Source organism: Passer domesticus, chromosome 3 (assembly GCF_036417665.1).
Source record: "Passer domesticus isolate bPasDom1 chromosome 3, bPasDom1.hap1, whole genome shotgun sequence".
Taxonomy (NCBI): Eukaryota; Metazoa; Chordata; class Aves; order Passeriformes; family Passeridae; genus Passer; species Passer domesticus.
Genome location: NC_087476.1, coordinates 72,056,055 through 72,077,153, shown reverse-complemented (window position 1 = coordinate 72,077,153; position 21,099 = coordinate 72,056,055). Strand labels below are relative to the sequence as shown.

At 43.3% G+C, this 21,099-nt stretch overlaps 1 protein-coding gene and 1 long non-coding RNA gene across 7 annotated transcripts in view; one reads left to right on the top strand and one right to left on the bottom strand.

The window, feature by feature from the left end:
• The window catches only part of LOC135296922 (uncharacterized), a 100,326-nt gene extending 88,395 nt beyond the window's left edge, over positions 1–11,931 (top strand). For 3 of the 5 annotated variants that reach the window (XR_010358942.1, XR_010358940.1, XR_010358941.1), the window contains 2 exons: positions 3,365–3,544; positions 10,758–10,896. This is a non-coding gene — a long non-coding RNA (uncharacterized LOC135296922). Of the gene's footprint in view, positions 1–2,345; positions 3,304–3,364; positions 3,545–10,757; positions 10,897–11,614 lie in introns of those variants that run through there. The other 2 variants (XR_010358943.1, XR_010358945.1) reach the window with 2 other exon arrangements.
• URB2 (URB2 ribosome biogenesis homolog) lies at positions 4,103–21,027 on the bottom strand. Of its 2 annotated transcripts, XM_064413874.1 has the most exons (10): positions 20,902–21,027; positions 20,583–20,748; positions 19,190–19,366; positions 14,604–17,976; positions 13,225–13,385; positions 11,925–12,035; positions 10,764–11,006; positions 10,292–10,382; positions 8,554–8,693; positions 4,103–4,858 (listed from the first exon to the last, which is right to left on the bottom strand). In XM_064413874.1, exons 2-10 carry the CDS (start codon positions 20,706–20,708, stop codon positions 4,661–4,663), a joined length of 4,620 nt encoding a protein of 1,539 aa, XP_064269944.1. In that variant the 5' UTR covers positions 20,709–20,748; positions 20,902–21,027; the 3' UTR covers positions 4,103–4,660. The 2 variants fall into 2 exon arrangements, with proteins under 2 accessions (XP_064269944.1, XP_064269945.1); XM_064413875.1 differs by lacking the exon at positions 20,902–21,027 and having other exon boundaries at positions 20,583–20,821.
• Positions 21,028–21,099: the final 72 nt, after the last annotated feature.

The window sequence follows — 21,099 nt, the reverse complement described above, 5'->3', positions numbered from 1 at the left end:
TCCACAAGAAAACATCTAATTCAGAGCAGATCATCTATGGAACTTCTTTCAATAAGCAATTCTGAATCCAACTTCTACAAAATTTAAATAAAATTATGACAACTGTTTTGGAACAGAACTTGGTCTCCACAATTTTAAAAGAAAACCCACAGAAGCACATGTCAGAATAAAGCTCTCCTGAAATAAACAAGTCTACACCTAGAAAGAACCAAGCAGTCACCACTTGAAAGCCATAGCAGGCCTGTACCTCTTGCCACTCTATGCTTGCATTAGAAGATTCCTACAAGAGATAAAACTGATTTGGTCATTTTTATTTGCTACTATCTTCAGAAATAGGTACAAAAATGTCAGTATCCTTCTTTGGAAGTAAAGGGATGGCAATACAGCTTAATCACTCGGAGGACGTTTATTTATTCTTCCCGGATTCTCCTGAAGAACTGCCAAAGGGTTTGCTGGAGGGCTGTCCTAGACTAAAACTTCTCAAAAGGTCACAGCAACACACTTTCTTTCACAAATTTTCCAGACTTTAAAGTAAATTAAAAAAAAAAAAAAAACTTTAATTTTTTTTTAAAGATAGGTGAATACAAATCAATACTGCTCCATAGCAAGTCAGGTTTCACTTCCCCTTGTCAGTGACATAAGTATTACTGGGTAGATACAATAACAGGAGCCTTCCTTTCTGGAAATTTTTACTGCTTGCAGAATACATCACTGATCATTCAGCAGCAAATGTCAGTACTCCCTACAATGGCACTTTTGCATGTTTCTCATTGAAAAAAAAATCAAGCAGTCATTTAGCTGAAAAAAAAAAATTGTTCTATGTTGAGGAATCCACCACTTCCCCGGGGAGATTACTCCAATGGCCAATTGTTCTCTCTGTGAAAAATTTTCCTCTTGTGTCCAATTGGAATGTCCCCAGTTTTACCATTAGCCTTTGTGTTTTCCATGTGATTCCTTGCAGAAAGGGAGTCTTCATCTTCTTTGTAGACACCCTTTAAATACAGGAACACAGTGATAAGGTCTCCCTCTAAACCTTATTTTCTCAAAGCTAATCAAATCCAGTTGTCTCAGCCTTTCCTCCCATGGAAAGCTTCCCTGTCCTTTGATCATCATTGTAGCCCTTCCCTGGACCTTCTCCAGCCTGTCCACATCTCTTTTGCATAGTGGGGAATGAAATTAATCACATTATTCCTGGTGTGGCCTGACAAGCACTGAGTAGAGAGGGACAGTGACTTCTTTTCTCTACTGGTGATGCCCTTGTTGATGGGATTGATGACTTCTTTCCTCTGCTGCTCCCCACGTGGGCAGATCCCAGCCTGTGCTGGACTCCTGGATTATGTTTTCCCAGGTGCAAGACCCTGTTTGTCTGTGTTGAACTTCACAAGGTTTCGTTAGCCCAGTCTTCCAGCCTATCCAGCTCTTCTTGCAGCTTGGCTCTCCTGTCCCAAGTGTTCACTTCCCCACTCAGTTCAGTATCATCAGCAAACTGTGTCACTGGAGACGTTTAATGGTTCAGTAATAATGGTGTAGAAATCTCAAGTACTCCTTTATTCATATTATTATGTTTTAACCCACAAAGGTAGCTTTGGAAGCAGACCTCTGTTGTCCAGAATCTCCGGAATTGCATCAAGTAAACAAATAGGAAGCTACTGATTCATTTCAAGCTTAAAGGAAAGTACTCAGTACATAGTCTCTTCCCAAAAGGTATTATCAGGAAAAACAATTTTTTGAATTAGTAACACAATTTCTAACATCTTAAACCATCATCTTTTTTGACATTTCTATCCATACTTGCAAGGTAAATCAAGTATTAAGCCACACCACCAGGCAAGTAGAAAAATCAGCTGATTTTCACAGCAGCTACACAAAAATAAGGGGTAAATAAACCCAGCATGATTTTTGTTGGTCTTGACTGTTCTTCTTGCCTTTCCTGTTTCTTGCTATTTGAGCCTATTTTGGCACAGCAGACTTGGGCACTGCCCATGCACAGTAAAAAACACTGCAGGCAGTCACAGGCTGAGCCAGTGGCACAGCCGGCAGGAGCCTGAGATCCCTCTGAGGATCCCAGCCTCTGAGCTCTGCCTGCAGGAGGAATTTCTGTCCATGCTGCAGCAAGAAAAGGTGTGCTGCATCAACAATTGAAAACCTGGCCAAGAATATCTGTAAGGCCTGGAGATTCACGCACACAAAGCAACACTCCTGTGAAACAAAGGTCGTGATTCCTGGCCTTTACCCGAGATGGTGTTTCTTCCACACCCTTTACCTTCCTGGCGTTCAGAGCTCATAAACTAACCCAGCCCAGGAGGAAGGGCTCCGATTTCAGACGGTGCTTTGTACCCTTGCAGGATGGCCCCATCGTGTGACAGCGGAGGAAACTGCACCCACGTGGGAATGCACCCGGGAGCACAAAGCCTGCTTTCTCAGCAGGTGGTCCTCTGCCAGTGATTCAATTTATGCTAGCTAAAAAAAAAAAATCCGGAGCAGTTCTTGGACAAAGACCTGGGATTAGCAAGTGAAAGATAGCCTTCCTTTTAACCCCTTTTGCCACTTCTACACGAAACGCTGCCTTGTGCCCCAGAACTCCACTGCCTTGCATGGAAGTGGGGGACTGCGGGGTAAGTGGCAGCGCACAGGGTGTTTGAAATAAAGGTTTAATTGTGGCAGGATTTCAGATTCTCATTGATTCAAGCGCCGTGCCCTTTTGACAGTGGGGGTTTGTTAATTCCATCACCCCTGTACATCTAAGTCAGTTACACATTTTCATTTCCAAACCAAGCAGTTAAAATTGGTAACAATTTAAAAGTTAGTTTTAATGAAATAAAACTGACCTCAACTCAACTAGCTCACCTTCTCTGGCTAGTGTTATTTACTGTGGTGTGCACTCAGAAGCTGTTGAGCTGTGTGTGGCTTGCACCATATGGCTGCATCTGGGGAGCCTTGACACTCACACGCCAGAGATGCTACCTCACTTCCTTCCTCCCTCACTTCCTTCCTCCCCCGCTCCAAACCCAGCTTTTCTTCTGCTGTTCTTTCCACATCCTCTCCCAGTGCTCAAATCCTTCCTTCGTTTTCCAGTGTATTAACTGTCTCCACCCTGGAGACCTCCCCTCTTTGGTGCCTCTTTGGATGCCTCCAGCTCCTGCTCGTGTCCCTTCTGGGACCTATGTCACTGTCCCCCTTTCTGGTGCGGCAGAAGTAACTCCCATTCCCACTGCCGGCCCACACAAAATAAAATACAGAAGTGGCCCAGTGGTGCACAGGATCCAGCTTGGAGAGAGTTAACTTGCTTCAGCTTATATGCCACTGTGGTTTGCATTTGTGACTGGAAAAGTGTTAATAACATAGCACTATTACTTCTGAACAGAGCTTCCACAGTATCAAAGCCCTTCAAGATGCTCTTTCAGGATGACAGGAGGGTCATCTCCAGCCCAAAGGATGCTGGAGCCCTGGTCATCTGCCTCATCTGAGCCACATGAAGCCTTTTGCCCCAGACAAATTTCATCCTTTGGACCTTGCTATGGAGGCAGATAGACCCAGAAAAGTGGTAAGCAACATTCCAGTCTCCCTCTGCCCACCCCCTGTTTATAGATTAAAGCAAATAATCATATAAGAGTACTGAGTTCTTTCTACTACCTACATGTGCATGTGAAGACTGTTTTACCACTTAGATAAAAATTAGATCTTTAGTATATATAATTTAAAAAAACCAAACTTCTGTCATTTAGATAATGAAAGGGAGTTATTTGATAAAACTTGATAAAGCTTCCTGTCAGAAGCTGAGCTGAGCTGCAATAAGTCGAGGGCTTACTCTTAACCTAGAGTGAATACAAAGCAACAAGGCTCAGCTTAGACCAAGAAGAGTCTCAGATAGTAACAGTAATTAACATTTGTCACAAGCCAAACAGAGAGTGCGCTGAGAGTGACCACAGCTCGGATGACTAAGTGTAACTGTTTAATGACAGTAAATCGAACAGAGCTCCAGGTAGTCAGTCTTTTTGATTATCATGAAATCAGAGGATAATACAGTTGGGAAGGAAATTCAATAGGTCAGACCAGGTTGCCCAGGGCTGGACTGGACAGCAAAACCAATCAAGCAAAGAGATACAATCTTCCAAATTTTTTACTTTTACTTCTGCAGGTTTGCATAGTAACCTAATGTAAAGCTGTATAACATTGACAAAGTACTTCAGTTACAAAATGTAAAATAACAGGGTACAAAAATAAGCATTTTAACTGCTTTAATTCTGCTTACCATGTAAGCAAAAGCAGGGGTTATATCCATCGCTGGCTTTTAGACCAGACTATTGCTTCCACAGGAAAGCACCAAGATGTGCCAAAGCCTGAAGCCTGACATCTGCTGCCAAATTGCAGTGATCTCCCCAAGGCTCCCAGAGAGCTCACCAGGGGCCAGCAGAGGAACAGCAGTTCTGCCATTTGTGGCACAACACAGGACCAGAACCAACAGCACAGCACACCCTCCCTCCCCTGTTCCCTTTTTCCCCGTTATGAAGGCTGGCTGTATAGGGATAAATGCAATCCATGTTTAGGACCCTCCTCAAGTTCAATTTTACTCGTTATCCCAAACCAAATAGCAACTGAGCATCTTCTGAGCACTCCAAGATCAATTCATAACTGGTCACGCAGTGCCAGGCAGGATTCATCATGCAGTGTACTTTTCCTCCCCCTGCTTCTTTGCTTTGTGGTAGTGGTTGTAATCATTATACAGATCCTTGAAGACCTGCCTCACGCCTGCTGGGAGCGACGCATTTAAGAATTTGATGTCCCGTTCAATGCAAAGGTCAAGTATGTGATATATTCCTTCTGTGAGATGCGTCTTCACAGCTGGATGCAAAGTCACCTGCAAGAAGAACAAAATTGCCTTGAAGACAGAAAGGCAAGACGACACCATTTCCACAGTCAGTATACATTAAATGCTGACAACACTATCCTTTGCATCAGACCATCTGGAGCAGCCCATTAGATAAAATCCAAGATTGACTTGTGCAGTATTTTCCTGAATTTTGCAAACATGTTTTGCAAAACAAGCACAGCCCTTGCAGTAAAATCCACAGGAGTACTATACACATTGCTGCGGCGGCAAAGACACTAATCATTCTGGAATCACAGGGACACTCCTCAGCACAACAACTGTAATTAAAAAACCCTAAAATACTTGCCTTGGATTACACATTTCAGTGGATTCTCTATGTCTCGTACAGGCTGTACGCTATTATGTCAGTTTCAAATGAGCACTTCATTTACATTGGGTAGAAACAATTTTAACATATCACTTAACAATTTCATATTTATCTAACAATTTTTTCTGAGTACTTCACTGTGCACGCCTTAATAAAACAAGCCTTCAAAAATCTCAGAAACGTACATTTCCTTAATCTGTTTTAACACCAAGAATCAGGTACCTTGCCTGAAGTCATGCAGAAAGTTGGAGGAATACAAGAAATGACACAGGACCCAACACCCTGCTCCTGACATTACCTCTGCTCAACCCCCAACCAGTAGAACAGCCACTATAACCAGGAACATCAGCACTGACACTGGAGCCCTCTGCTGCTCTAGGCTAATTGAAATTTGTCCTGGGCTCACAAATCACTTGCTAAGTACTTCACTGCCCAAGACAGTGCTGGCCTCTGGCATCAATGCGTTATTTTTGCTGCAGAACCATATCTTATCTTTGCTGAATCCCAAAATTAGCTTTATGCCTCCAGATGTGAGCCTCTGCACTCCAGGCCTAATGAAAATCACATAAAAAGCCGTCATTAAAATTCAGGCCTCTTTCTTCCTTAGGCAACTAATAAACTTTCTGCTAATGAAGTGTGCTCCTCATCACTGTGACAGGCTCCCACTCTCTTTCTGCCCTAAACGTGAAACAGCTAATATGTTTTGTTAGATCCACTAATATAGCATGGAAAAACATATAGCAGGCATTAAGGCACATAAGATTTCCTTTAGATCTGTGACCCTGAAGAGTTTGCATGTGCAAGAGGTTGTAATTTTTCCCTTCTCTGTCAGTTGATCAATTGGTTTGTTTACAACAGATGTTATTTCTCCCTGCACTGTGCAATACAGTTGGAAAACAGCTGAGCATCACAGCTCCCAGTGAATGCACTGGGCTGGGCTCCCCCTTCCTAGGGAAGAGAAATGACTGCAGAGAACAAGGACAGGAAAACCCACAGCTACTGACAATATGGACCAGAGGGCCTACTTGGGATAAGCAGCTGTCTCAGAGCCGCAGTTAACAGAACTGCATCCCTCACATCACAAATTCATCTGGACCCATGCCTTATTCGGGCCATTCTTACTTTGCAGTTTCCTATAAACACCGACAACACCATGGGAAGCAGAGCCAAAGATTTAAACAGCTGCCACTACTGGCTGGCAGTTAATTATACTTGTAAGTGGTTTATGGTCTATACAGTTAGCACAACCAATTTGTCAAGCATTACAGATTTCTTGATGTGAGACACTAAATGTGTGAAGAGGTATTCCTCTATTGCTGAATTAAGCAACAGCTCATAGGCAACAAGAAGAAAGCACTGTGAACAGTATGAAAGAGATGCCACCCTCTCCAGTAAGGAATCTTTCTAAATTAATACAAAATAATTTATGGTATAAAGAGGTAGCACTGAGGGAGCTGTTACACAATGGCTTTAGGGATAAGTGACTGCTTAGGACAGTAGCTTTCCTCAGTTCTAGTTTGCAGACCCTTAAAAGGGTTCCAGTAAGTGTGCAGATGCCTACATAAAGACTTAAATCTACTAACATGTTTTTCTCAGTTATCTTTAATGGACCCTCAGGGTCTTCATATCACAGGGAGAAAGCCACTGATCCTGACTTGGAAGAGATGATGGTTAAAAGAGCTTTTCTCTCCCTCTGCAAAGCAACATGAAAGATGTGTACATGCCCCATTTAAGACAGGCATCTGAGGGTCCCCTTTCCTCTGATATCCATCAATTCTCAGCAGTCTAATGAGCAAATAAATCATCACCTACTTGTGATCTATCTATTCTGTCAGACAGAACACACTCCTTTGCCACAGTGTCTGCTGGCTCAATACACCAATTTCCCCTTCCACACCCAAAGGTTCCATGCATACATTACTGATCTGTGGTTTCAGCTATCATCCATCACTTTCTATTTCCCAGGGAACATCTTGAACAAAACTTACCTAGACATCTCATGAGACTGTGTACTCCTGCTAATACTGAGACAAGTGTCCTTTCAACTTAAAAAGGTCGTTTGACAATTCAAGTCAGGCTTTCAAACTTACATTCAGTGATGACCAGATTACAGAATTCACAGATGGTTAAAGGGAAGCTACCTTAACAGCAATTTTCTCTTTACTGAACTACTACATTCAGTATGCAAACAATAACCAACTAACCAGGAACAGTAAATAATATGGCTAAAATCTGACATCTCCTATTATTTTGCTCCCCCATTCCACCCTCCACCAAAAAAAAAGAAAAAAGACGGGCGACAGAGAAGGCAGCGAAGTTTAACCTCTGTAATAACCTTCATGGTTAGTTACACCACAGTCCTTCAGAAACACAGCACCAGTTAGGATTTTCTTTTTGTAAGAGGGTCTTAAAACAAAGACTAAATTTCCTTTCTGTATTTCAGCCTGTGCCCAGGCCAGAACCACAAATAATCAGTTTGCAGGTACGTGCACCACAACAGCATTCAAACCCTGGTGAAATCTGCATCTAATGGGCTGAAGAAAATGACAAGCTGAAGTTACCTCTGGATGAGAGAAAACACTGATCTGCCTCTGGCATCCATAAGAGTAGAAGTAGTTGCCTTCAGTAAGGATCAGAATAATATCTTTGGTACAGAAGGAAAATTACCAAAAAGCTAACAACTCTTGCCTTGTGGCAACATTTTTTTCATTCACTTAATCATTTAGACCATATTAAAAGATTTTTTCCAGAAGAATCTTCCACCATTACTTCGCCAGATGGAGACTTAACTGCTATCAGTCCTGGACAACTGAGACTATTTGGAAGATAAACTTAACTACCAGATGTATAGGGAAGACATTTTTAACAATGATAGTGGCAAAAATCTGGAATATGTTGTCCAGAGAGATGGTGGATATTTCATTCAAGGCCAAGTTGGATGTGGCTATGAGCAACCTGATGTATTTCAAGATGTCCTGACTCATTGTAGAGAAGCTGGACTAGATGACCTTTAAATCTTTCAACCTTTTAACCCAAACCACTCTATGATTCTGTGAAGAAAAGCAACACCCAACATGGCACTAAAGCAAAACAGCTTTGTACTTAGGCACTGCATTGTTTTACCTTAAAAGACAAAAAACACAGCCCACACCTTTAGAAAATTTTCCAAGAGTTTGGTAAGAAAGATTCTCACGAACTCTTGCATAATACAAAAGCCTGGATCAAACCTGCATCTCCATGAGGTATAAAAATTGTAACTTCACACGTTTTACAGAATTTAACAGAGTTGCCTTTGAAACAGAAACTCCAAAGCTAGCTCAATACTGTGGCACTTTCAAGACAGATGAGAACATACCTTCTGCAATTCAGTGACATAGTGAGCCACAATGAAGGCAGAAAACACAGTGAAGTCCTCCATTTCTGCAGCAATATAAGTATACATCCGCTCCACCAAGTGTGCACATTTCAGTATCATTTCAGACTCATCCATGTTGCCTAAAACACAAAGTGAGATGCAGCCTGGCATTTGAGGTTTAAAAACATTAGGAAAAAAAAAACCCAAAGAATCATTCAGTCTTCCATGATCCTTAAACAACATGAGGCCAAGGACAGCTTGCCTATTCATCTTTTCTTACCAAGCCACAGCTAGAGGCCCCCCACATCACACAAAATACACAAAACACATCCCTTAGAGTGGCTACTTTGTAGAAGCATACTGATTCCAATTTCATGTGCACTGCGAGACAAAAATTACTTGTTATAGATGTTGAAGTGCTCACAACAGCAGTTATGGTCCCTTTCACAATTCAGTCCCAACTAGCACTGTGGAGGAGAGAATGAGGAGACAAGAAAATTGTATTCCCTGCCTAGAGAAAATCAGAAGACATTTCTTAGAAACAGCATAGTAAGAAATCTCTTTGATGAGATCTATTATGTGAAATATAGCAGCAAAAGCTGCATCACTGGAGGTATCTAAAGTGAGACTGGTGAGATCAGCTAAGAATTAACTCAGTAGGCAGAGAATGAAGACCGCTAGTATAAACAAGGGAGAAGGGAAATCCAGAAATTACTTCCATGTTACCTGTTACAAAAACAGAAGGATCCTGCAAAGACAAACAGCATCATTTTCAGCTTGAGGATGCCATGTACCTGTAAGCTTCCTGTGATGACTGCCTTATGTAAACATATTGCAGAAGCAAGAAAATTCTCCAAATCTGGCACCAGTTTAACATACCTTTTCCCCTATCACTGAGCCTCAGCTAACATATTCCTCTGCAATGAATACATACACTTATATTTGCCCACAGCTGTGGACAACACATCAGCTGAGATAAATCTAAACATGGCACAGGCTGTAGGACATCAGCAGAAAGCTGGGATACAATCAGTTTCAGGCCATGAAGTCAACTTATCTCAAAACCCTCCACTATTAATGACAGGGTATCTATCCTGGCCATCTTAATCAGTGTGGACACCTCTGACTTGTCCACTTTGACTATGTAAACTCTTTAATAACTTCCTGTAATAAGTCTACTTTTTCCCCTTCCTCTTAGGATATTTAATTACCCTAATTCCAAATCCTTGACCACATGGATATATCATCTAATCCCAAATGATGCTTCGGATACACATGGAGTTCTTATACTTAGCATAGAATGGTGACAGCTCAGCTCTGTAGTAAACATAGTTCCAATCTAAAAAAAATCCATTCAGTATCATCCATTTGGGATTATAACTCAAACATATTAGCACAAATCACTGGAGCTCACAGCCACCATGCTTGCAGACACAGGGTTTGACAGGAAGAGCAGAAATTGGGCACAGTTAGCCTTACTGCTTCCTGTCTACTTGCCAGCCAGACAGTGAAGAATAACTTATTCACCAAAAGCAACGCTGTCTGCATGCAGCACGCCAGGAGCCCCAGTTATCTTCCTAAGCCCACTACCACAAAGCTCATCCTCAGTTTTTCATAAGGACAGGTTTGACAGGGATGACACTTTCAATTCCACAGCTAGGTTTTGAGGACTTTGTCCTGTTCAGCATCTCCTCTTCTACAGTATATATATAAAGCAAAGGTGGAAAAGATATGGTACCTCTGTCTCCTTTCTGACGTCCTTCATGCATGACAGAAACAACGAGACGATGGAAACTGCTCAGAAAGGATGGTGCTGCTTTCAACAGCACCTGAAAAACACATGAAATAAAAACATGTGAGAATACATAGCAGAGGGACTGGAGAGGGTAGCAACTACCTTCTCATTCTGCATCCTGAGCTACTTGTGCTTCTAGAATCAATCATAGGAAAAGGAAAAATTTTCTCCTAACCTAGCACCAGATGCTCAAAAGCAATCCACTGCCAAAGAACAACAGTGCAGGCACAAGCAAAGCAGGAGAGCAACTGAAATTATGTGATTTTGAGATTCTCAGCCTTTTACATGACAAACAGTACAATGCATTTTCATACTATCAAGACAAAATATTTCAAAATAATTTAAAAAAATTGTATCACTAATATGTTTGCGCTTTCAAACCTTTTCCCCTTCTCCCACCCCATCACAGATATACCTTTGGATGACACTGCACAATAGAGAAGAGCACTTCATGGACCCCCAGGAAGACACCGTGATAGTCTTCTGTCTTCAGATGATCCAGAGGGACTGTTAGAAGAATGCTGAATACCAATGAAACGTGATGTGGATTCACAAGAATCCCTTCTCCCTGCCTTAGCAGAGCTGCTACAGTCTCTAGAATAGGTATAACTATGATGGAAATCAGTGCCTGGTCCTGACAGGCCTCTTTGGTTTGCAGCTACAAGACAGGAAACAGACAATGAGCAATGCATTAGTGTTGGAACACCAGAGAACCCTAATGCTCTGACTGGAGTCAATGGAACTAGACCGGTGTGAGCTGGACTGGCAGGGAGACTCCTGCACCTGAGCCATTTTCATGCACTTGTGCCCTGTGTGAGGATGCACATGATGCATTTCAAACAAACACTACTGTGAGCATTGGAATGGCAACCGGAATGACAACTATTCCCCAGCTTCCTGAAAACCAGCACCTCTTTGCACCTCTTCACACAAATCCAATGATGCAGGTCACCCCTTTACATGCGTGCAGACCTATCAAAAGGGGCAGAAACTGCAAGCTTATGATTCCCAGCCATTGCAGAACCAACCGCTGATAAATTCTTGCCTAGAGATATCATCCCAAGAGAAGAAAAACCTACATCACTAGGTTTATATGCTGTACAAACAAAGGGCAGGAAACTTGGGTTTGATCAGTTTCAGTTAAGTTTCCCTTTCATAATCCAGTGAATTTATATAATTACTTTTTTCTATAAGCACTTGTTTTGTTTTGCTGCTGTTGGCTTCTGCTGTAACACGTGGCTGATGGTTATCTTTTCCTTTGGACAGGAGAAAGGACAGGAGACAGTCTCTACTCTGCAGTCTAACAAGTTTCTCCCAAGCTCCATATTACACAGTGTAGTTCCATAAAATTACTGTGTATAAGAAATGGATGACCTGCACACTACACTCACAGGAGATTTACTTGAGGAAGGAGGAGAAAAAGGGTCTACACAAAAACTTCAGATGAATCTGGATTTGGAAACATGGATTTGTTTTATTTTGTTCCTGCGTGCCTCTGTGCTCGTTGGCTGTAGCCACTAGAGAGTCTAAGAGATAGGAGGGGTAGGTAATGAAGTTACAACAAAGAGATACTTACAGCTAAAGCTGTGATTATCTGTGGGCTGGCAAACCAGAAAGCTTTCCCTTTGTCTCCACTTAATGGGCAGCTGAGCAACAATTTGGTTAGGGTAACAGCTGACAATACTTCCTGCAGAAAGCAGACGGACCATCAGTCAGGGGTACAAGGCACACCGGCTCCTTTCATGTACAAAAGAGCTCTTTCAAGGTCAGTGGCACTTTTGAGCATTACCAGAGCCTAGACACATCAAAGGCCTCCCACCAATACCTCTCTTTGGAAATTGTGAAGCAAGCAGCAGCTCAACAGAATTCAATGCACTGAGCAGCACTGACCCAAATGTACTTTATGCCACATTTGCTTCACAATCAACTTACTGTACAAAAAAGCTTACATGACTTTTAAGAAAGGAAAGCCTTCTCATACAACTGCCACTAGATAACAGAGGGAAGCAGAGGCAATACAAGGATACCAGTACTCTATAAATTAAGAATGCTGCTTTTGGCATCAGGGTTTTTTTAATTGCTAGTTGTTTATACAGACTGATAAAAGAAGCATATTGCAAGCTACATTCAGGTAGCGGGAATTACCTGTGCAGTTCAAGAATTCCAGATACACGTTCAAAAAGATGCATCAAGAATTGATGCAGCACAGCTGCTGCTCTTCTGAGAAATAAGATAGGGACGGATAACCCCGCAAATTTAATCCAAGTGTCATTCTCAAATCACTGGGCTTTCTATGGAGCATACAGCAGACTTTTTTTTGCCAGAAGTGTTCCATACATCACCACTGGTGGTGCTTAAGCTGCTCTGATGAAGGGCACATAATTTAAAAAGATACTGAGTGCTATCTGGGTATTGCTGAGTAGTCTTTAGAGCAACAAGTACCAAAAGCACAGGTGCAGTTTTGGTTTTACTTAAAAATGCCAGCACTTCTAGAAGTGCCTTTAACCTTGTAAAAAAGAGCTACAGATAATCACTGACTGCTGGTATCTGTTGTGCAAGAGCTCTGAGCAGCAAGTAGGAAAGAGCTTTGTGAATGGCCTGCAACACCATAGCTGTGTGATTTCTGTTGACAACACATGGAATCGAGACTGCTTAAGATGGACAGAAAGTTTTCTGAGTTTTTCCAGCTCTCAGTTTATATACAGAACATAGCACAGTCACAAAGCCCTTATCCATGTAAATTAATTTGACCTGATCACTGAACATAAAGCAGGAAGAAGAAAAAAATTTAACAAATGCCATTCAGCCAACAACCTTGTTTCAACATAAAGCAGACTGCAGAAGGAAGCTGACAACACATTAAGCTCATGCCTTACTTTAGCCTTCTGCTGCCAAATATTCCTCACTTCCAGTCCCTGCAGCACCAGCCTCATTATGGCATAAAACTCCTCAGCAGAGCAGTTTCCCAGCACCTGCACAAGCACCTCTGTCAGCTCCATCTCCATACTTCGGATCACCTGGATTGTAATTGCAGGACCTGCATATTCAAGAGACAAAAGCAATCAATTCCCAAAACAAGAACTTCCACAGTTAGGAACGGGGCAAACTGAAAATAAAACAGTTTTGGGGGTACCTTTTTAGCACTCAAATAAATAGAGGGCTTGATACTTTCTGCTTACCTTTCTTCCCACTAGTGCAATAACTTGACGATCTCAAGTATATCCTACCTTCAGGTTCAGAGCAGTCATCATACCAACAAAAAGTCTTCAGTAATACAGAAAGACTACACTAAAGCAGCTGCACAAGCCAAGGGAGCAGGTTAAACAAGCCACACATCTTTCTACAAATGGTGGCCAGAGATCAATCACAAATCATAAAAATATAAAGCTTTTTCTATGACTACTTAATAGCAATGCAAACACTGAGATCACAACTGCAATTCACTTGAACAGGCGTCTCCAAAGCAGGGTGTGCACACCCCAGGGAATTCACTGGAGTGGGGGAATTATAAGTAAAATATCTTTAATACAAAAACATACTTTAAATAGTGTTTACTTCATCTTTATCTCATTCTTTTTCAACATTTTCTGTATGTGTGCTTTATAATATACATAGTGGAATAGCACATGTATAATTTGTAAGTAAGTTATATTCAAGCTGTGTGTTCAATTTCTTAAGAGTATTTTAATGATAGGTGTATGCAATCAAAAATGTTTGGACATCACTGCACCAGAGCATGCCAGTAATAAGTTTGACAGACTCCAGCAGTTTGAAGAAGTCAAAGAGAACAGTTATTCCTGCTCTCTGTTCATCTCTCTTTGTGAATGAGACAATATAAAGGAGCCATTAGGTCCCACAGCTGGCAGCAGAGGGTTTTCATGTAATTTCCAGCCCTGGCTCTTTATTTGGTGAGGATAAAGGAACCCACCTGCTAATATCCCACAAAATTTATCAGAACTACCACATGGTGTTCATCATCCATAACAGTAATACCAGGGATGAGTAACTCAGGACCTCAACTTTATTAAGATATTAACATCTATCAGAAGATCATTACCAAACCAGATGGTGGCTGTGGTCCAGATACCAAAATATTGCCTCCCTGAAAATTTTCCTGTTATGCATTTAAAAAAGGATAGCCTGCTGTTTTAACACAAGTAAACACATGCAGACTTTTAAAGAAACCTTATGCTTTGCTAAATGGCTTTTAACTCACAAAATTAGCAAAGGAGGTGGAGAAAGAGAATTTTCATACCAGAGAGAAGCTTTTTTATAGCAAAAACAACCATGACTGCAGTTTCTTTTTCAGGATACAGCTCTGGCACAGAGCAGAAGACAGTCAGGAACTGCAACGCAAGCTGAAGGAACTGCAGATTACTCCCTGCACAGGGCAGCTCTTTCAGTATCTGAGAGTAAAACTCTTGGTACAGTTTAACACGGGGCTGCTTCAAACACCCACTGGGCTCCTTCTGCCAGTCCTTCTTGAGAGGATGGCTCAGATCTGCTTTGAGGAGAGTAGTGACAGATGGTATGAATGCCACAGGCAAAGGCTGGTTTGGGGTGCTACTCCGAAGACCGTGTTCAACTGTTTTGACCATCTGCAGAACCACTGGTTCCAACAGAGCACACATCACATCCACAGAATGCAGCTTCTTTTCTGGCAGCTGCTGGAGGTGCAGTGTGATGACATGACAGAGTGTGGTGAATGCTGTGAGCAGCAATTGCTCAGCTGCAGGATTCCAGTTTTTCCAGTCTATGCTTTTGGCTGCACCTGTGTCTGGCCTACAGCTCACCAGGAAAGACATGAACTTTTCCAAGTTGAGCTTCATACTTTGTCTTCTTTCAATAATCATCTGAAGAAAGTTTTCCAAAAACTCTTGGACCTCCTGGACATACTGTGCCCAAACAGGAACAGTCAAGACATCAGCGAAAAATTTGCAAGCTGTAAGCTGGGAGGTCATGACAGCCTCAAGAACATCGCTGGCATGTAACACCTTAAGAACAGAGTTGGAGTTCCTGCCAGCTTGCAGGCATCTCAGGAGGTGGAGGCAAGTACTTAAAAACTTCAGCAGTAACAATTTGCTGCAAGAGGCATTAGCCCTGGTATTAACTAGCAGAGACAGCAGCACCAGAAAACACCGAGTACACTCAGAGGGAAGAAAACTGTCTAATTTCAGGAGGGAAACAATTTCTAGCAAACCCAGGCATCTTTGTAGCTGACGTTCTTTCAGGATGACAGGGCAGCCATTTTTTGCTAACAATGCTATACATTGGGCAACTTTCTCCAGTGTTTTCCAAGACAAGCTCAGCTCATCCTTCTGCACTTTGTTTTCTGATGGAACTTCCAATGGATCAAGAGTTTTGCAAGAAGCCAGGATTTCTTCATGCCAAGGAATACCAGTCACAGACAGCTGCTGCAGTGGCAGATCTACTGAATCCCTGGTAGAAGTGGGCAGCACTGTAGCAAACTGATGAATAAGATGGGTGAGAAAAGCACAGTGCAGGACCCTCATTTCTGGTAGAAGAGAGCTGTGGATCAAACCAAGAGATATCTTCACAATGCTGATGGAAGGCTCCTGGTCCGTGGCAGCTTCCTGAGCTTCAGACACCATCAACGTTTGTAGAAGTACATTTGCAATGTACTCTACATCTTTTAAAGAAAGATACGGCAACAGGATGGTCAGGTTGGACATGACGAGGTGCCAGTGTGCTGTGGGGTAGCTAAGTTCTGTTATCACACTGATATCACCATCCCATGGTTCAGATTCTCCTCTGCTCATGGTGGACCTCCCAGACTCCAGGATGAAAGCTGCAGCATGATGCAAGGCCTGTAGGTCAGCTGTGGTCTGCATTAACATCATCTTCATTTTCTGAAGTGTGAGCAGTTCTAAGCAGTACTTACTAGTGGAGGCAAAACTACTTGCAAGTTCCATAACTCTCCTCCAACACTGCTCCTCCACACCAGGCAGAAAAGCTGAAACGCCCCAGTGCCTTGCAGCAGGTTCAGTAACTGCTGTTTCAGCTATTGGAGACACATATTTACTGCAGCTAACACCAAACAGAGCGTCTACTTCAACCCAAGTGTAAACAAGGAGGAGGGCAGCATCAGTGGTCTTTCTTAGCCAAAGCTCTGACTTTTCTTCCTCTCTCCTAGGAGCCTGCAGCAGCTCCATCAGTGGCTGAGTTATTCCCTTCTGTATGTCTGCCATTAAACGCTGAGTGCGAAGCACCACAGGGGAAGGAGTGACATCATCTAGGCTCCTCATGTTGAACAGAAAAGCATGCAGCACTGAGCACACTGACATCAGCTTCAAGGCCATGTCAATTGACCCCTCAACAGCTGGAATGATAAGGGTCTGGCATTTCTCCACAAAGAGACACAGAATGTCCAGAATCTGGTTGGGTGGCAGTTCAAGAAGGCACTCACGAAGCTTTGCTGTCAGGCCAGCAGAGAAGATGAACGGCCTCAGTTCATCAACAGCTGGCCGGCAAATGACTGTCAGCACCTCTTCAAAGAGCCGTGGGAACTGCCTTAGCTTGGAGTAAATCTGGAATATGGTGCTGATGAGAGTCTCCTGTGGCTTCTTTGTACGTGGGTCACAGGCCTCGGCATCAATCCAAGCTGACGACACCAAGTCATCCAGGTCTGGCTCTACTATAAGGTGGTTTAATGACATCAGGAGCTTGAGACACCTGAACCAAGCAGGGATGGAAGCTTGGGAGTGTGTCAGCAGCATCTGTGCTAGCTTCCGGTAAAACCCAAACTGCACTTCCTTGTGCCGGATACGGTCACTGGCGACATTATAGATATCATTGCTGAGCACCAAGTTCAGAAGCTGCTCCAAAGCAAGCAGCTCCATGCTCCAGTCCACAGGGAAAAGCGTATCACTCCTCCCTGCCTCCTGCAGGTCAGAGAGCCTGAGACAGCCAAAAAGCCTGCTGAGCATGTGGAAGCACATAAGGTGGTTTTCTGCCTTACAGTACGAGTCCAGAAAGAGCTTATATAGCAGAGACACCGAACCAGCCACAACCGCTCCGTGGAGGGCAGGCTCACACAAGTCACTGCCCAGCTTGGTCTGCACTGTGTTGACTGGTAGCAAAAGAGTTTTCAAAGCTCCTTTCTTCTTCTCCTGGGATTCCTGCTCTGACAGCAGCTCTTCTTTGTAGGATGAGAAAAGCTCAGGCTGAAATAACCCAGCATGCAGCAAAGTCTCTATTTGGCTTCGTATTTCTCTGCTCAGGTGCTGACACACATGGTTATCATCTGCTTGTGTCCAGCTTCTCACAGTCAGTAAGTGCCTCAGGAGCAAACATGGCTGGAGCAAGTGACTTGTCACTCGCCCAAACACACGGTTTGGGTTGGTTTGCTGCCTCTGGATCAGGAGGTACTGAGCAAAGGTAAGATGGAGGACGCTGAACAACTGGGAGCCCACAGCATCGTCAGAAGCCAGCTGCTGGCATGCCAGCTTGGACAACTTGCTGAGGAGGTCAACCAAAAGCTCACACTTTGCTGTGTAAATGATGGACAGTGAAGGAGTAGAAAGGATGCCACTGGAGCAGCTCAGCACAGTGCCAATGTTCTGCTGTGTTTTTTCAGAATAGGCCTCTGATAACCTTTTGTTTATGATCTGAAAAAAGAAACAAAAACAAACCCCAAAAACCAGTCAATTTAGCATACAAAGATAAAGCCCATTATGATGAGCCAACAACATCTTCTGTGACCTGTGGCTGCAAGCAAGGGGGATGTGCCAACAGCTGCTGCTGGGCCTCTCACATCACAGGTTTCAAACTAGAAGCTCCACTGTCTTTGCATTTGTTTGCAGCACAAGATGCACACTACTGGCAACAGCATAAGACTATCCATACTTGATACTAATGGTTCATCCTGCAGAAATGGAGTAGGGGTAAATTTCTTCCCTTCTCCCCAAAATTACGCTCCCCATACACAATACACATCCCTGCTCTGATACAGGGAGCTTATTTAGTAAGAATATCCATGACTAAATATCCATGACTAAATATCATCTTTATATTTGAAAATGAGACAATTTCTGGTCCTGATATCTGAAATTATTTTCTTTTCGCTTTGAGGGATACACATTTCTAGAGAAATGATGTTGCATTTATCTTCCTTTTCTCAACTTTATGTGTATTTCCCTGCTGTTTTCTTCTTCAATCCACTTTCCACTCACTCCCTTTTGTCATCTTCAGATGTCTGCAAACAAATTCAGTAACAGTTTACAAATCTGTGTCTATTTTGTCAAAAACCTTACTTGTCTCCATCCACCTTATTGTGGATGGTTCATCTCCTCAGCTGCAACAGTGATGGACTAAAACATACCCTTAAATTCTTCCCACTGGACTCTCTACCACCTCTGTCCTTAGTGTTCGGGGTACCCTGTCTTGTACCTATGATCTGATCTTCATCCAAACAGGTTTTCATACCTAGACCATATTTAAATTTGGCACACTTTCTGCATAACATCTCTGAAGCCCATATTTCATCCAACCAATTCTCCATACTTCACAGTTCAATTTCTACATGTAAAGACAATCTTCTCTTGCTTCCCTTCAATCTGATCAAAACTAAAAGGATCATTTTCCCAGGCATTTTCACTGCCTTTGCAGCCACTCACTAATTCTGCCATTTTTAACCTTAGTGCTGCACAAATACAAAATGTATTGCAGGACAGAAATAGAGAAACTTTTAGTACAGGTCCTGCAAACTATCAGATTAATACATATTTCATGCAACATCTGACACTTTGAGGAAGAGCCAAGTACTGTAAGAGATATATATTGCTATCCAGAATTTTACCAAATATCCACAGTCATAGTTACCTCTGCAATTGAAAAACTGAGACCAACTGTCTTCCCACTCTTTAAGAGATCCTGTAGTCTTTTACTATGGATAACATTGTCAAGATATGCCCAGAGTTTTTCAACAACTTCATCCTCCAGTTCATGTTTCTTGTTGTAGTTGGAAACCAATGCCTGGCTTACCCAATCGAGTAAAACCTGTTAAGAGAAGGGAAAACAAGAAATCTTTAACAACCCCCAAGCAAAAACAGGATAAAAGCAGTACCTCCTCACAGTTACAGCATTTGTGCCTTGGGAACCGTGCTACATCCAAGCAGAACAGCTTCTGAGTGAGCAGAGAAGTCTGCTCCCAAAGGTTTCAATTCCTAAGAGCTTACGCTCTAACCAAATGTTGGACCTGTGCTTGCATGCACCATCCCAAAACAGCTTTCAGGAGTGAACATCTTTACTCTGACAACATTCTAATTCTAACAGTTGACACCGGTTGTAAATGCAGTCTTTTAAATCAGCAACTCAGAGAATCAGCTGGTTTTCACTTTCTGAAAGGTGCTATTCCACTTACACCCTTCTCTTTATATGTTTAAATTCACTATCTAAAAATTCAGGCCTAGGAATTTAGATGGATGCAAACTGGAAAAGATTGAAATCTATTAATTACTGTTTCAAAACTGAAGTTGTGGTGTATGGCTAAGCTTAATATTTTAAGTAACTGAAATAACAAGAACCCGAAACACAGATTTCAGATGTGCAAACCCCAGGCCCAAAAGTACTACCAGGAATAGGACAAGAGGAATAGGATGAGACATCCCTAAACGAGGGAAACACTGCACAGACCTTCAGGAAACAGGGTCAAAACAAAAGACTTAGGAGACAGTGTGGGTTCCATGAAGAGAAAACCAAATCACCTTCCAAGCAGCAGTCCATGAATGCATTGTGTGTGCTCTTTGCTCATGCACAGCAAGTTCTGAGCACCAGAGAACACACAGCCTCAGTCAGTCCTCCCATCTTCAAGTTCTTGTTTTTAACTGTGCCCAAAAGCATCTGACTTCGGAGCATCCTGTCCTGGACATAATACCAATGGCAATGACAGCTCTAAAGATAATGATTTCTCGTGTCTCTGGGAGACAAAACACAGGCACTACCCTCTCTACAAGAAAGTTTCTTCCATCCTGCACGAATGCAGGGCTTTTTGCTGAAGCTACTTGTATGATGTTATACCTACGTTGTTGTAAAAACATTTCATGTAACGACAAAGAAACCAAGAGCTGATCACAATCCTACATCAGTGCTATATTTACAGTGCTATCACTAGCTAGAAGCCAGATCTGGATTTTAAGAACTGATTCATCCATAGCAGCAATCCGCCATCGGTATTTTCTTCTTCCATCACTATTCACCACTAAAAAGTACTCACTTGCTCCTTATTAGGCAGGACGCACTGGTGAGAAATCCACGCGAACCGGGCTATTTTGAGTTTGTCCTCCCAAGAAGTCTTGGCGCTTTTCAGCTTCAGGTAAATCCCGGAGTAGATCGCGGCCATGGGGGCGGCACGTGGGAACAGCGAAGAGGCAGACACGCGTCTGGAAGAGACGCCGAGCGAGGAGGAGGCGGTCGGACGGGCAGCGGCCCGGCACTCACCCACGTGGCACCGCTCGGGGCCCAAGCGCCCGCCCGCCGCCCACGGCCCCGCTCCCAGCGCCCACCTCTCCCCCACCAGCCCCGGTCCCACTCGCCTTCCCCGCCGCTCGCAGGGCCGCCGCTGCCCGCTCCCCGCGCCCGGAACGGCCGGGCCCTGCCCGCCGGCCGCTGTCCCCGCCAAGCCGCGCCAGCCGAGCGCCGAGCCCGGGAGGCGGCGCGCTGGGGCGAGCCCGCTCCCATTGGCGGCCAGAGGGCGCTTGCGCGGCCCCGGCCCCGCTCCCGCCCGCCCCGGC